The sequence below is a fragment of the Ziziphus jujuba genome, chromosome 12, assembly GCF_031755915.1.
Source record: "Ziziphus jujuba cultivar Dongzao chromosome 12, ASM3175591v1".
NCBI classification, from domain to species: Eukaryota; Viridiplantae; Streptophyta; class Magnoliopsida; order Rosales; family Rhamnaceae; genus Ziziphus; species Ziziphus jujuba.
Genome location: NC_083390.1, coordinates 2255588 through 2272010, shown reverse-complemented (window position 1 = coordinate 2272010; position 16423 = coordinate 2255588). Strand labels below are relative to the sequence as shown.

The following is a 16423-nucleotide window of genomic DNA, read 5'->3' as shown; positions in this document are numbered from 1 at the left end:
ATTACAATTCCTTTATGGGATTCATCAATAAAGGAATTCCTTTGGTGGAACAAAATGCAATTAGAATCCACCTACAAGAAGTGGCGTGTTCAAATTATATTGAAGTAAAAAAATAAAAATAAAAAAGTTTAGTAGGATGGTTTTTTTACTGATATATGCTGGTCTTCGGTAGTTTATCAGATTTATTCTCGTTATCTGCAAAAATAAATAAATAAATAAATAAATGAGAGCAATTCATTTTTCTTTTGTTTTAATCTAAACTTTCCTTATAAGTAATGGAAAGGAAATTAAAGATATGATTTTTATCACTCCCATAAAATATCCTTTGTTCTAAGCACCAAGCATGAAAATTGTGCCACAAGTTCCAAAAACTAGGTCTTTTTTTCTTCGTCATTTTCAGTTTTTATGGAGCTGGAATTCATATTTAAGTCTCTTAGGAAATGTACTCCACAATATATATCAAACTCTCAATACATATATACATCAACCTAATGCAATAGACATACTAATATGATCAGTAATTGTCAAGTAATATTTCTTGATCCTACATTTTTTTCTTTTTCTTTTTCCGTTGGAATAACATATATATATATATATATATATATTTAAAAAAAAAAAAAAAACTATATATGGTACAAATTCAAGATCAAAGCAATATTTGACAAACTTCCAATTTCTTCATATTTTTCAAGGAAGAAGAGAAAGATGGCATTATACATTAAGGCAAGTCAAATAGCAGTAAGAGTTAAGCGGAACTGATTGGTCACAACATTTCTGATTTTGCCATATAATTGAGCTTGTTTAGTGCTGCAAATCTTCCTCAACGTTGGCTGAAACAGAGAGCTTAGCATAATCTCCAAACCCTTTGCAGTGTGTTTCACATACCTACTTGCATTGCAATCTTTTTCAACCAAAACCCCATAATTCTTCATATACCTTTGATAAACAGGAACAATAGTCTGCACTAAAATCTGGCACACTTTCTGTCTTAAGCTTTCATCAGAAATGACCCACTTGGAATGCTTCTCATATCTTTCATCAAAAGCCTCATTGAATGCTTGTAGCCTCTTTTTATCAAGATCCTGATTAGTTTCTCCAGTGACTGAAATTGGAACCAAACACTTTTGGCTTAGAATTGGAAGAAGATTTCCCCAGCTTTCCTTCAAGTAGAGAGCTGCATAATAGTCTTTGTATTGTTCATGTGCTCCTAACCAAGAATCTCCCATTAAATCTCCAAGCTTTGTGCCTTTTAGATTGTAGAAGTGGCAATGGTTGTTCATCATGAAAAGGTAGGAAAGAGAGATATCCAAATAGGTTTTCGACCATGCATCCAAGTTTAGCCCAATTTCCTTCATTATGTTATGGAACTGGTTTAGAAGAATACCCTCTTCATAATTCTCCTTTTTCCAGCTTTGATAAATCACCAAAACCTGGATCAATATTGGCTTGTATTCATCTCCAAGAAGTTGATTGCAGTAATCTGTTACAAAGCTTACAAGCTTTGGAACACCACCATCCTGAGGAGAAGAACATCGCCTTTGTGCTTCAACTTGAATGGGGAGCTCCCAGAAAATCTCACATATGCTATCAACAACTTTCTCGATAAGATCCCTTGTCAGTGTTTGAATCTCAGAGCAAGCTTCCCAGCCGAAAATCCTGTTGAAATCTGACCTCAGATTGTTTAGAACTTTGAAAATGTCTAACAGCTTCAGGAGCTTGAATGGATCTTTTTTTATGTTGGTAACATTCTTTCCAAATTGAAGGAATGAAATAATTCCAGACTCTATAGCAATCCTTGCAAAGCAATCCATCTTAGTATCTGATCCAATCTTCTCGAAGACACTGTTGCAGAGTTTGTATTCAAGCTCAAAAAGATGTTTCACAGCCAACTCCAAATGCTTGCCCCATTGTTCAATGTGATCCTGAATGCTCCGAATATCATCTACTTCTGAAAAGTCCATATCAAGATACTCCAAGTCCAGAGATTGCAAGCTCCTTCTAGCATTTGAAACCCGTACTTTAATGTATAAAGGTATACAATTTTCAACTCGATCATTGGCATTTAACCTCTCAGCTATCTTTCGCAGCTTTTGAATTACTGAAGCCTGTAATGCAGACAGATTATTGCAGGCTTCTTCGTGACTGAACGATGATGAAGATGATATAGAAAGCAGGGCAGCGTTCTCTGTTAACAGCCTGCTGAATTCAGTTTCAAGCCTGTCAAATGCAGCATTGAGAATCCCTCCATCAACACGGGCACGTCCCTCAAGTGCACGTAACTCCTTTATGATGCTCAAAGACTTCTTCACATTCAAGAGGCACTGATCATTCGAAACCGCATTGCTTTCTAGAAATTCAAGAATACCCTCCAACCACTGAATTGCTAGTCCGCAAGTGCTGGCAAGTAATCTCAATGCTTCTTCGAGTCTTCTTATTGTCAAGAGGTAAGTAGAGAGATCAGAATGAGGATTAGACAGGAGAAAACTCTCAAGCTCACGAGCAGTGCCATGGACTTTCATAACCGCAGCAACCGGACCAATTGCACAATCAATTTGATCCCTGAGTGAAAGATATAAACTTTCATTCTTAGGAATGGATTTAATAGAAGCTTCCAAAGATGGTAATCTTTGGTTGATCTCTTCCAATTTTGATCCTGTTCCATCTAGTTTTGTAGAAAGTTCTTTAGTTTTCTCCAAGCTAACCCTCAAGAATTGCCTAGCAGCTTCAATATTGTCAATGCTTTCCACTTCAGACATTGCGAAAAAGAAAAAGGAAGATTCTATCAAAAAAGGCCCAGCAGTGTATTCAATAATCATTTGAGGTTTATATAGTGCAGAAAGTGAAAGAGGGTTTCAGCAGGAAAAATAAAATAAAATAAAAAGTTTCACTTGGGTTTTCTTTTACACCACTCATTTGCTTTCTTCACCAAACGCAACCAAAACCAGTAAAGAGAAGACAACCATATTCAAACCAAACCTCGCTATCAAAACAAACATGTTATGAACTTCAACCAACAAGCAATGAATGTTCTTGAATTTGTACCTTAAATATATAAATGCAGCCAGATAAACCATTTTTGGCGTCTAAATCTCTAAGATTAATAAATTTTCAAGTTTCTGAACTAATACAGTCCATTTAGTGTGTAAGCAACAACCAGCCATAAGGATTCGTTTAAGGCACTGCAATTAGATTCCTTTGCAACTCAAAAAATGGGGGGCCCACATTATTAATTGTTGATCATGGGGTACCTCATTATATGATTGATTGAATCAGGATGGTTGAAATTCTTTCATGGGGATGATTATATTCCAGAGAAAAGTGTCTTGTTGTACAAGAATTATTCATCATAACCAAAAAGCTTACTGCAAAGCAAGATTTTTGGGCTGTTAGAGTTGCCACGTTATCGTAGGCTTTGGTCAAGTATACCTCCACATGTATTCTAAGTATCCTCTTCGCACTACTTTCGTTTTATACCTCTTTATTGAATTTCTTTTTTTCCTCCTTATTTTTTGTATTTTTCTTATTTGACCATGATTAAAAACAAAAAAACAAAAAAAAAAGTATTTTCTGATTTTAAAAACAAAAACTGTAAAAAAAAATGATACATAAATAAATAATCAATTTTAATTTGCTTTCGGTTACTTTTTACTCCACATGAATTTTCCAGTCGATATGAATTTTATACTTCAATTGTTGTATTATTTATTTTATTTTTTCTCTTTTAGTGCCAAACCTCTTTTTGCTATTGTCCTGGTGTACACTAGATAAACCTGTATCTCCCGAAACTTAAAAGGTACTCCAATGTATCAGATTAGCATGGAATACCAAACGTTGCAAACTCTTATACTTACCCCACTTTCTCAGGCAGAACTAGAGGTGGTGAAGGCATATACAAGGAAAAACAAAAATCGAATTTACCGATACTCTACAAGCAAAGACTTTTTATTGATAGCAAAAATACTCAAAACAAAGAAAAAGTAACCCGAAAGTAAAATTACAAGAATTGTTCATAGATTAACTACAAATATACTATCAAATAATATGACAGCCAGATAAAGCCGGATCAACAAATTGTCGTTTCAACTGATGGATAACACTATTTCGTATCTCTCAATTGTAACACCGAAAGTAATAATAAAATTAAAAAATATATATATATCTAAAAACAAAATTGAGTCTCCATGAAACAAAATATAACAATAATAACAAAGTGTGTTGAAGACAGATGTGGATGATCATGATGACGCTGGCGTATTGCTGACAGGGTTTGAATCAGGAACAGAAGCTGCAAAATTTAAGTATATGATCCTCTCTCTCTCTCTCTCTCAAGCACCACCCTTCTGTTTCAGTGTGATCTTGTCTCCAAGGCTGAGCGCAATACCTTGAGTTTTACTTCTAATCCTAATGTATCCACTCAGTTTACCATCTGCTTGTTTCTCAACACTTAGATTCACCAAAGCATCTTCCCCAAAAATGCTCTTGGCATACAAGTTAGCAGCAAGGAACCCACAGTCCCCTTCCAGTGCCGATCTAATTGCCAAGAAATTAGCAAAGGATGGGACAAAAAATAAAACACCAAAAATGAAGATTAGTCCGTTATCAAAATCAAAAGTCAATCTCAAGCGAACACATATTGAAAATTATTTAGGTTTCCAAAAGAATCTGCATGCTCCATGATAACAAGCCAAAGTAAACAATGCCAGGGTAAATCCATAGCTATGAATTTCAGCATTGTTATATTAGTAGCCTAAATATCATATGCCTAAATAGTTTTACATGGGACTTCTTGATCCAATCTCTTGAAGTATGCATGCATCATACCAGGGGACGAAAAGAAAAACAAGAAAACATTTATCACTTCATAGTACTGATACACCATGGGAAATATAAAAAGCTGATAACAGAGCAGTAGAACATACGTTGGTGTCAGGCACTTCATGTTAGTTGACTTCATAATGTGGTTCAGGAATTCCTTCTCATCTTGAATAATAGTATTTACAGCAACCTGGATTAAGAATCATACATCAACATGCATGAGAATCCAACAGGAAAAAGCATAGACTGTTATACTATTATCAGAATGGAATGATTAAAATAAAAATAAAATAAAATTTGAAAACTAAGGACCAAAATGATAACAAAGTAAACCATAATGCATCGACCTCCACCCAAACAATCTACATAAGTTATTTCTAGCAAAGTGTGCTATTGAACAAACAGGATAGTTTTAAAAAAGGTGGCATACCTTATTCTCCCACTCAAATTCTGCCCACATTGTTCTGAATGCCACATCAGCACATGAAGCAGGAGAGATGTAATCCATTATATCAATATGAATGTCATTTAGGACAATTACTGTTCTGTCCAGCACATTTGAAGATGCCTCATATACAATATTACCAAAGATCACCCCCGTTTCAGTTGAAGATACCTTAATATTTGCCTTGATCTGTTTGCTTGATTCTGGAGCTAGTGTATAATTTTGTGGACGTTCTACAAGTTTCAGATCACCCATTGTGGCCAACTCCAAGCACAAATTCTGGAGGGTCTCTTTGGTACGATTGATGACAGTAACATCAAGTACAATGTCGTAATGATGAACTGTAACATATGCTTCGGCATAAACAGGATCACTAAATCCTGTGAGCTGAAGAACACGATTCAATTTAAAAGCATCATCTCCATCCTTTGTGAACTCTCCAGTAGCACGTTTGAGATCATCTTGCACCTCATCTTCCAACTCAAGCTGGCTCATACCCTGACAATATGCACGTATATCAGTATATATATAATAACTAAAATATCTAAGCATGAGTGCATGAAAGAAGGGAAAGGAACAATGATATGGAGAAGAACCAAAAAAAAAAATTCAAGCCATCAAATTACCTTCCTGCTCTTCAAATGGTAGAAATCAATAAGATCATCTGGTTGTGCATTAGATATCTGGGCCTCAGCTTTTTTCTCCTCTGTTTCCCGAAGCTGCTTATCTGCAAGCATTTTCACAAAGCTCTCTCTACAGGACTGTAGCCATATCTTCCTCACCTCATCACCTGTATTACAAAGCAATCTGATGCAAAGTACAATTCTGTCATGAGAATCATTATCAATGGGATGTGGAATAGCTGAAGATTGACCAAGTTGCAGCATAGAGACCATAATCAACAGAGCTTGTGTTGTTGCCTTGTTGACTTCAACTTTAGATGGCTGAACCTCTTCCAATCTCAAGACAAGCTTTGTCAATGTGCAAGCTACAACTGCCCCAAGAAAAAAGTCTCCTGAGAGAATCAACGATCGCAAGTTTCCTATAGAAGCCAAGGATCCTTGAACAAATGTAGGTGGAGACATGGCAGTTTCCAATGCAGCACTCTGGGTGGCATACGTCCCATCTGCAAGAACCACAGGCCTCCTAGAAGATACAGTGGTGGAGCTTACAGTTACAGGATTGGAGGTCTTTGAAGACTCTTGTCCCTCCCCTTCCTCAGTAGCTGTGAAAAATGGGAGGTCTCCAAGACACTGCTTAATGGTTGCAATTCCACTCTCAACTTCCGAAAGTGAGAGGCAATACTCACCAATAATCCAAAGAGCACATGAACACACCCTCGAGGCACGGATCTGATAGAAAGTATCCAACAGCCTGGTTATTATCGAAACACGCAACTTGGGGTTGGTTTCAATAATCTCACGTACAAAAACAACCACATCAATAGCCGAAGCCACATTAGTGTCACCCAAGAAATCCATCAAAAGATGCACCACGGTGCTAGCCACTTCAGGAAACTTAATTGCACAAGTATGTATTGCCTGCACCAGCATTTGTCTATACTCTCCATTCTTCTCATGCTCAGAACCCTGAGTCTTCACTACCTCTTTCTTCAAGGTAAGAACAACTTCATCAACATTCCTAGGTGTTATCAAATCAAGCACAATATCAAGAGTCTTCCTCCTAATATCAGGGTTGGGGCTCGAAAGAGCTCTAAGCACATCCATTACCATTTCAATCATAATCTCCCTATGTAAAGCCCTAAGCTCATTGAGCCTATCGAGCACAATGAGCTTCACATTATTATCACTCTGTGAAAGCAGAAGCTGGCAATAAGTATTGGCTGCGGCCCTAATAGCCGTCGGAGCCGACGAAAGCGAAACAAGAGTGCCAGCACATTCATAAACAACAGCAGTGGAAGGGGCATTCAGCAACGATATAATAATCTTAATGTACTTACCCTTTTCACCCTTATTAGCTCTACAAACTTTCCTAATCAATTCTAACACAACCATCTGAAGCTGCTCACCCCAGTCATTAATTCGATCAATGTGGGTAAATAGGTAATTAACAGCCCGATCTTGGGCACAAGTAAAAAGCATAAGGAAAGCATTTCTCTTACTAGAAGGATCCTGCTCGGTGGACAAGAACTTCTCAACGATCTCCGGCGCATTGTCCAGCAATTGCTCACCCTGCGGGAGCCGGTAAACCGACATGACCGCCAGCACGGCATTTCGTCGAACAAATGGATGGCGGTGCTCCAGGTTAGTAAGGATCGAAGGCAACAAAGGCTCAACAATCTCTGTCTCGTTAAGACGGCAAAGGAATCGAAGAGTGACACCGCGAATGAACTCGTTTGGGTGCTGAAGATTATTGCGCAGGTTCTGACAGATCAAAATCATCTCTGGCAATACTTTGCCTTTGGAATCTGTCTTCTCGATGATCTCCAGGTAAAGCAAAAGGAGCTTCTGGATCGTGTGGTCCTCAGAAGGAAGCACATAGCGAATGATGGTTATGAAGAGCTGCGGAATCGTCTCGTTGTTGAGCAAAAGCATTATGGCTTTCTTTAGGGCTTCGATCTTCACTTCGATGTCGTTTCCTTCGAGAGCTTCTTTGATCTCATTCGCCAGTGCCGGCGTGCCCTTGTCGAAGTGGACCAGTAGAGTGCATGACTTCTCAGTCCTCTCCATTCTCGGAGATCCGAAAATGGCGTGCCGGATCTGCAGAAAGAATTTTTTTTTTTTTTTTGAAATATCAGATCCGAGACTCGTAAGGACTTGAATGATATTTTTCGGGAAGACTACGAATAATATTTTATGGATCTTACCTTGTAAAGATGTTAGTGTGAATATTCGGTTGTTTGGGAGCCGAGGAGCTCTGGAATTTTCGATCTGCGTTTCGTTCTTTTCTTTGGTTACGAAAATAGTGAAGAAAGAAGATGAAGATCTTGGCGTTTTGGGAGTGAGCTGAAACGGGTCGGATTTGGCTCAGTAATGTATGTATGGGACCATTTTTATCTTTTGAGAAAATGGGTCCATTAAGACTCAAAAGAATTGTTGGGTCAAATCAATATAGGCCCAGTTTGGCCCTATAGCCTAGCCACAATTTCCCTATTGGGCTTAGCTTCTTGTTTGTAGTTTCCAATCCCAAAACCAAAACAAAACGGAAATCACCCAACAAAAAAAAAAAAAAAAAAAAAAAAAAACAGAGAAAATGAAATGTTGTAAAAGAACAATAATTAATGTTTGAGTGATTGAATATAGGCAAGAAAACAAAAAGATTAAAAGGAGAGTTATATCATTGAGCGTGTGTAAGACGTAGATAATCGATTAAAAGTAGATAATTAATATATATAACACAATTTAAGGGATAAACAAAACATCCAGGATTGATATTATCATGACTTTCGAATATTCATAATAATATAGTGACTAAATCGTTTACCTTGATGATTTTTCATTGATACCCCTTACGGATTCGTTTATTTAAAATTAGTTTATATAATTATGAATAATTTAATAAAATATATTTAAATATTAGTATACGATGGTAAATAATTTCAAGCATGTAGCACTACATGTTGTTTACAATAATATTTATAATTCTTTCTTAGTAATAAATCAAAAATTGGAAATATATAGGTCAATCTGGGAAAAGAAATCCTTAAATCATTTTCAAGGTCGTCACGGATTCTGGTAATTAATTTTCAAATGAAAAATTTCTCATATAAGTAGATCCTACCATTGAATGAGGAAATATCCTACTTAAGTTTCTTTATGTTTTCATAAACCATTGACTAGCAAAAGCCAAAAGGTAGTTGAACAATCTTCATCTTCAAACTCCCAATACCCATTCAACTTCTGAAAACAATTTCTCAACTAATTTTGATTAAAAAAATTTCACCCAAAAAAAAAAAATATATATATATATATATATATAAAATTAAAAAGCAATCACTAATTGCAATAAATAAAAACTTATTTTTACACCATTTACCATGATTTCTCTCAAACAAATAGCTTAAATACAACAAGTCTTACCTACTCTACCATATTTAAATCATCAAGATCCAAGACTTAAGGTAGGTTGCGTTCTAGAGAAATAAATCAATAAAAAAATATACAAATAAAAACAAATAAATAAATAAAATGCAATTAGATCCTAATCTAAAAAGTTGAAACAGTAAACTGCTTTTGTTGACTCCGGACCCGTTGTCTGAGGCGGATTCATTGGCAGCAGGTCCGTATCAGATGCTACCACTCTTCTTCTCTTGGATTTTTCTTTCTTTCTTTTCATTTATTTCTTTATTTACTTTTTTGTAATTTAATTTGTGCGGTTTTGCACTAATTTGATATTCTCTGATTTTTTTTTTTTTTGTATGATGTAATATTCTTTGATTCCGTAGGTTTGTAAATCTTATTATAATCATTCCCTTTTTTTAAGCAGATTATAAAGTAAAGTCATTAATTGCCACTAAAATATCTTCTTTAGTTTGCTTTTTAATATCATTTAATTTTGGTAAATCAACTATATGTGTATATAATAAATTGACTTTACTAAGTTCATATGTAATCATGATTTTAAAGTAATGAGACATTAATTGACTTATACTAGAACTAATAAATAAATGAATTTGTTGGGTTTTAAGGAAAATAAAATTATTAAGTGAATTAAAAAAAATCATTTTACCAACAAGTATGCGGAAATAGATATACTAAAACCACCTTCCATGAACATGATAAACGATTTCTCTTTTTGTAAAATTATTCCTTCGAATTTAATTATTTGGGTATCCAAAAATGTAAGCCCAAAATAAGAGCAATTTTTTATTTTATTTTAAAATTTTAGATACTCAAATTTTACAATTACAATAGGACGTAAATTAGATCATGTAGACCAGACACATTTAATTAATATCTCCTTGTTTTCTTTTGTTTGGTTATAAATGTTTTGGTCACGCTGAGTAATGTAATGTAATGTAGGGAAACAAAAAAGCCATATATATTGAGACCCACCATAAAAGAAGCAAAGAACAAAAACCAGGACAGAAAAATGTGACAAGTAAAGTAGTAGGTCCAATATTATTCAATTATAACTTTTGTTTTGCATGTTTATTATTAACATTTTTATATATATCAATTGGTTTATAGTATTAATATTAACATTTTTTCTTTATATATTTTATTGTAAGAATTTTAATTAAAAAAATACATCTTTCTTTTCTTGTAGTGTTGAAGAATTAAGACACTATCATATAAATTTCCTCCAAAATATATTTAGGTACCACTCCTACATATGGGTGGAAATAGATGTTATAAATAACTTGGAAAAAAAAAAAAAAAGGAAACAAAAAAAGTTGTAAAAAAGAAGTAAGAATTAAGAATAATGATAATAACATCAAGAACGGATGTTGATATAAGAATTGTTGAATGGACCATCTATCACATGGAGGAGTTGGAGTGGGACTCACTTGCACAGAAAATTATAACAACAAAACAAACATACATATATATTGCGTGAACTAGGGTTACGTGAATTTTGGTGTTCAGTTCTAAAGGAGCGGACTGAGATAGAAAGAAAAAAAACATAAAAATTGTTCAATTAATTTTAAGAAATATAATTAAATTTGTCACTAATAATTAATTATGTTATTGGAAAACATTTTAGAAAAGAAAGTTTGATATTATTTTTTAAAAAATTAATTTTAGTATAAACTAGTAAAATATCATTTCATATAATTTGTATATAGTTTAATGTTTAAACTATTTTTCATATTTACTATCAAATTTTCATCTTTTTTTTTTTTTTGGGGTAAATTTACGATCAAATTTTCAACTAATATTGAATAGACGTGTGAATGACATTTTACCATACTTTAGAATTAAGACTAACAACTAAAATGATCTTATCCTTAATGCTATTATTTTTAGAACCAACTATGTATAATTAATAATGTAATATCAGTTGGTGGCAGTCTTTATTTCATTTTCAAGAATAATTACAGTTAAAACGATTCATCTTATAGATAATTTTTTTTCTTTTATCATAACTTATAGATAATTAACAAGCTATTGTAATTAGTATATTGATAATGCCAACTAACCTTGATTTATATGTCTTTTTTGTTCACTTTACTTTTTTCCCCACATTTCTATAACTTGTTACATATGCTAAAGAAAATTTTAGTCTATGCAATTTGTACAATAAATGGGCGCAATTTTAGTCGGCATAGTTAAAGCATTAAATTATAATGTATATATATATTTATAAACATTATATAATAATGTTAATTTGAACTTTTCCTTAAAATATTGAAAAAAAAAAGTGGGTCTATTTTGCTTCACATCCACCAGTGTCTATATTCTACTATTCACTCATGAAATTATTAGAAAAAAAAAAACTTTTATTTTTTATTTGCTTTAACCCAATAATTTAGTCTTTCAAAACGAAAAGCAAAAACTCTACACTTTGTCCAATTAATTTATAAATACATAACAAATAAAATGACAAGATGAAAAATGCAGTAAATAAACTTTCAATAAAATCATTTGTATTTTCATTTTGTCTTTAGATTTTAAAGATTTTATAGTTTTATATTCTGTGAAAGCCCTAAACAAAGATGGATTTGGATTAGACATCAATCGAGTGTGCTTGTACAAACCAACAATTAAAAAATCATTTATTCCAACAAAAAAAAAAGAAAAAGAAAAGAGTAGAATATCATAAATTCATAATAGAATTGACATGCTAATGATGCAAATCAAGTTATCTATTAATTTACTGAAAAAGATAAAAATTGTCTAATAAAAACAACATTTTTCTTCATAATCATATATGTGTATTACCATTTTTTATGTATTTAATTAAATAACAGACAAATTATTCATATTTTTGTATTTTGATTAATATGGGGATTCGTAATTTGCAGTGCTTCGTCACATGTTGATTATATTTTATAGGGAAAAAAAAGAAAAAGAAAAAAGAAAAAAAAAAAAGAAAAAAAGAAAAAAGAGGCTAGCCGTCATTTTCTTGGAGAGAGTGTCGGTGGTGCAAGAAGCAAACAGAACAAGTAGTATTGTTATTTAGGCAGTGTTTGCGTGTGAGAAAGAAACCCAAAAAACCCTGTTTCTTTTTTGTCTTAAACCTTCCTAGTTTAGCTCCTAAATACACTCTTCATTCTTTTTTCTCTCTCAAACTAAAACTGCCCAATGCTTGATCTTTTTTAGTGTTTCATTGGTGGGTCTCCTGGATTTCTTCATAGTTTGTCTCCCTCTTTCTCTTTCTCTTGCTTGTGGCTTTGAGAGTGTGAGAGAGAGTGTGTTTGTTTGTTTGAGTTGAATAAGAAGAAGAAGAAGAAGATCTGAGAAAGGTTTTTGAGAGTGAAAGAGATGGGGGTGGATTTGAGGCAAGTTGTGGCTGGGATTCTTACACTCACAATGTTTGTGATGCTTGGGAATATGATTAAGAGAGACCATTTTGATTCTGTGGAAGTAAGTCGAGACAATATTTTCAGTTTCACACTCTCACTCTCACTGCGTTTTTTCTCATCTCTTTATCTGATCCAGTTTAGATTTCTTTTCAATTTTATGTTTAATCATTTTCCAGAAGATTTACTTCTATTCATGCTGTTCAGCTTTTTTGTTTTTGGTTAAAGTTCCAATCTTGGTTTTATTTTGTTGTTATTGATGCTGAGATTATGAAGATAACTCATGCTCAATGTCATTTATATACTTTTTCTATGGTTTAACAGAAATATTTTCTTATCTTTTGTTTGTTTCATGTAAAATATTGTATAAAGTGAACAAAAGCTTCAGATTTTATGGCTGTTCAGAAACTTATTTTTGTCTAATTGCCTTCCAGATGTATCACTTCTATTCCTTGTGTTCAGTTTTTTGTTGTTTCATTTTCAAAGTTCGATTCTTGATGTGATTTATTGTAATTAATATTTAAATTAGGAAGAATGACTCAGAATGACTCAGCTTATCATTTCTTCACCTTTTCTATGATTTAGCATAATAATTTTCCTACCATCTGCTTGTTTCGTGGAAAACATTGGATAGAAGTGAAAAGTTCTAGTTTTTATGAGAGAAAAAGAAACAAAAGTGAAAACGGAATTTTGAGCTAGTAAAAGACTTTTTTAAGCTTTCTGTTGACAGTGAAGGAAAAAAAAAAGTTGGTTAAAAGTTTTGTTAGAGATTATCTGGATTTCTAATAAAGTTTTACATTGTTTTGTTGGAAATGATTAGCACAGATCTTGATTTACACCTTTCTTATTTTTCTTCTTCCCCTTTGTGTAGGAAAAATTCCCTGGAGATCGGAGTGTTTTGGATAATGCAAAGAATTCAAAGGAGGGTCTCGTTACTCTTGCAGAACCAGGTAAAGGGCCTTGGCAAGCTGATGTTGAAGAGCTAAAACCATGTTGGTCAAGGGCACTTTTAGGTAAGTTTGCTTCAAGATTTGAAAATTAAAAATAATACAATATTTCATCTATGACCATTTCATGTATCTCTTTTGTTTCTGCTTCCACATGTCATTTTTGTTGCTTGAATGGCAGATGATGTTGAGGACACAGATGGGTATGTCATTTTCTCGTTAACCAATGGCCCTGAATACCATGTTTCACAGGTACCCAGATCAACTAGTAATAGTTCATTTTGTTCATATGGTGGCAAAATCTATCATTTCCACTTCAGCAATCTGATTATTTTCAAATCTCATAAGTCTTTTCTCTCCTTTTTTTTAGGGGTCTATTATCTCTTATTTTTTAATATGTTCTTTGGTGTTCTTCAGATTGCGGATGCAGTTGTAGTGGCAAGATATCTAGGAGCGACTCTTGTTCTCCCTAGCATTAGAGGAAGCAACCCGGGTGATGAGAGGTAGTGTTTGAAATAACTCTACAAGAAAAAAGAAATATTTCGCTCATTTCTTCTATTTTTTTTAACAAATAGACAAACTCTGTTGCTTGTTGCTTTTCTTTTGTTTTTTCCTTTCTGCTTTCTGTTTAGCATGAAGGAAGAAAGATCATATTGTTAAGCATAGTGAAACTATACTTATGACCTAAATCCTGAATGCAAAAATTGGTTAAATGCATAACTTGCTAATCTTTTTTCTTTTACTGCCATGATTCTATATTATTTTAGACTGACTTGGTCTTGGCTCTGCCTCTGCTTTTCTCTGCCTGAACTCAAGTTTGGGCTTCAAAACTTGACTGCATTTCTTGTTCCAATATCATGCTGCAGATTATGATATATTTTCTTTCTTAGACATTCAGAGTCTTGTCTATAGAAGTTTTTACAGTGGATATGGTTGTCATAACCAGTTACAAGGATATAGAGAAAGACATTAGATTGCTCATTGTGGAAATCCAGTTGCAGTCCTGCTGAAAATGTTGTATTAATTCCATGAACTCTTGGTTTTGATGAAAGTTCTATTTGGAAAATGATTTAATTGAATATTTGCAGGAGCTTTGAAGAAGTTTATGATGTTCCTAAGTTTGTGAATAGCCTGGATGGGGTGGTCAGAGTGGCAAAAAAGCAGCCTGCCAGCTTATCAACAAAGAATCTTGCAGTTGTGAAGGTCCCTAATCGGGTTACAGAAGACTACATTGCAGAACATGTTGAACCGGTTTATAAGAAAAAGGGCAACATTAGGCTGGCCACTTACTTCCCTTCAGTAAACATGAAAAAGACAGACAAAAAGAGCAACAGCAATTCAGTTGCATGTTTGGCAATGTTTGGAACTTTAGAGTTGCAATATGAGATTCGTGAAGTGGTTGATTCAATGGTTCAGCGGCTAAAAACTTTGAGTCGGAAGTCAGATGGCCAATTTGTTGCAGTGGACTTGAGGGTTGACATATTGCAGCAAAAAGGTTGTCAAGGAGATGGTGAAGCTGAAGCTAAAAGTTGTTACAATGCACAAGAGGTAGCTTTGTTTTTGAGGAAAATTGGATTTAACAAGGATACCACAGTCTATTTGACTGAATCGAAATGGGACAGCAGCCTAGATGCTCTGAAGGACATCTTCCCTAAAACTTATACTAAGGTGAGGGATCTCTTCTGACGTGCTTTGAATTGTTTGCTTTTTGTTTCTGATTTTATCTGCATTTTTATTCACTTGAGTTGATGACAACCACGTACAGCATTAAAATAATTTTTTATTTTCTTTTTTTTAACAAAAGAGCTGAGTTATTATGACTCACTATTATGAATCACTTTCTGGTCTTCAAAACTGTAACAACTCTAATAATCCTTGGTCTTCAGCATTCTAAAATTCTTTTTACTTTGGAAAATTATTGCAGGATGGAATAATACCTGCAGATAAAAAGTCAAAGTTCCTGGATTCAGAGAGTTCAGAATTGGAAAAGATTATTGACTTCTATGTGTGTTCTCAGAGTGATGTATTTGTTCCTGCAATCTCTGGCCTCTTTTATGCAAATGTGGCTGGTAAGAGAATTGCTACTGCTAAGACCCAGATACTTGTACCAGCAGACATTTCGGTTTCCTCAGCTTCAGCCACGGATTTTATCACGCATTATGTCTCAAAGAAGAACCATTTGGCTTATTCATGTTTTTGCTAATCTCTGTGTGAAAAAAAAAAAAAAGAAAAAAAAAAAAAAAAAAGAAAGAACTTGAGAAAGCATGGCATATGTGCTCTTGCCTTCAAAGAAGGTCTGGCTTCCTTTTTCACCTTAGTCAAACATTTTGGGTGAGCAGGTAGACAAGTCAATATACACTCCAATTTGTGTTTGAAGAACCCTAACAGAAGAAGTATCTCTATTTAAGGTGATATTTAAAGACAGTTCAGTGATAGGAATAGAAGTTTTGAGCCTATCATTGTTTAATATGTTCAATATTTTCTGCAGAACAACGTTTGCCTATATTTATTCTTTGTACTATTGTTGTCAAAATGTTTTCCATTTTTGGGTGAAAATGTTTATTTCCAGCATTTGGGTATGCTATTCCCTCTTGATATTTTATTAGTTCCTATTCAATATTTGTGATATCTCCATATTTTTTCTAGAGCTGTTCATTGAACATTAAATTTTTTGTTTCTTTGAAACTGTCTTTTTTCCCTCTTGATTCAAAGATATATTGGACTGTCATTTTTCTTTGTGCAGCCAGTATAAAGTTTTATAAGCTGAAGGTATACAGATACATGCATATA

At 33.7% G+C, this 16423-nt stretch overlaps 3 protein-coding genes across 3 annotated transcripts; 1 reads left to right on the top strand and 2 right to left on the bottom strand.

Annotated features, from left to right (window-relative positions):
* Nucleotides 1-493: 493 nt before the first annotated feature.
* LOC107428068 (exocyst complex component EXO70A1) lies at nucleotides 494-3041 on the bottom strand. The gene has a single exon (XM_016038527.4). The coding sequence runs from the start codon at nucleotides 2814-2816 to the stop codon at nucleotides 729-731; it is 2088 nt and encodes a 695-aa protein (XP_015894013.3). The 5' UTR covers nucleotides 2817-3041; the 3' UTR covers nucleotides 494-728.
* Nucleotides 3042-3913: 872 nt separating this feature from the next.
* LOC107428071 (coatomer subunit beta-1) lies at nucleotides 3914-8249 on the bottom strand. The gene is made up of 5 exons (XM_016038531.4): nucleotides 8088-8249; nucleotides 5887-7980; nucleotides 5246-5758; nucleotides 4920-5005; nucleotides 3914-4530 (listed from the first exon to the last, which is right to left on the bottom strand). The coding sequence occupies exons 2-5, from the start codon at nucleotides 7948-7950 to the stop codon at nucleotides 4326-4328; spliced, it is 2868 nt and encodes a 955-aa protein (XP_015894017.3). The 5' UTR covers nucleotides 7951-7980; nucleotides 8088-8249; the 3' UTR covers nucleotides 3914-4325.
* A 4119-nt stretch (nucleotides 8250-12368) lies between these two features.
* On the top strand, nucleotides 12369-16252 carry LOC107428073 (protein MANNAN SYNTHESIS-RELATED 1). Its single transcript, XM_016038535.4, has 6 exons — nucleotides 12369-12750; nucleotides 13558-13699; nucleotides 13815-13885; nucleotides 14051-14136; nucleotides 14722-15301; nucleotides 15558-16252. Exons 1-6 carry the CDS (start codon nucleotides 12649-12651, stop codon nucleotides 15834-15836), a joined length of 1260 nt encoding a protein of 419 aa, XP_015894021.3. The 5' UTR covers nucleotides 12369-12648; the 3' UTR covers nucleotides 15837-16252.
* Nucleotides 16253-16423: the final 171 nt, after the last annotated feature.

Bases quoted from the DNA above. Each gene is read 5' to 3' on its own strand.
- LOC107428068 (XM_016038527.4), bottom strand. From the start codon at position 2,816: ATGATTATTGAATACACTGCTGGGCCTTTTTTGATAGAATCTTCCTTT.
- LOC107428071 (XM_016038531.4), bottom strand. From the start codon at position 7,950: ATGGAGAGGACTGAGAAGTCATGCACTCTACTGGTCCACTTCGACAAG. The intron at 5,759-5,886 runs GTAATTTGATGG...GCATATTGTCAG, and splicing joins ACCATTTGAAGAGCAGGAAG to GGTATGAGCCAGCTTGAGTT. The intron at 5,006-5,245 runs GTATGCCACCTT...TTCTTAATCCAG, and splicing joins AATTTGAGTGGGAGAATAAG to GTTGCTGTAAATACTATTAT.
- LOC107428073 (XM_016038535.4), top strand. From the start codon at position 12,649: ATGGGGGTGGATTTGAGGCAAGTTGTGGCTGGGATTCTTACACTCACA. The intron at 12,751-13,557 runs GTAAGTCGAGAC...CCCTTTGTGTAG, and splicing joins ACCATTTTGATTCTGTGGAA to GAAAAATTCCCTGGAGATCG. The intron at 13,700-13,814 runs GTAAGTTTGCTT...CTTGAATGGCAG, and splicing joins TTGGTCAAGGGCACTTTTAG to ATGATGTTGAGGACACAGAT.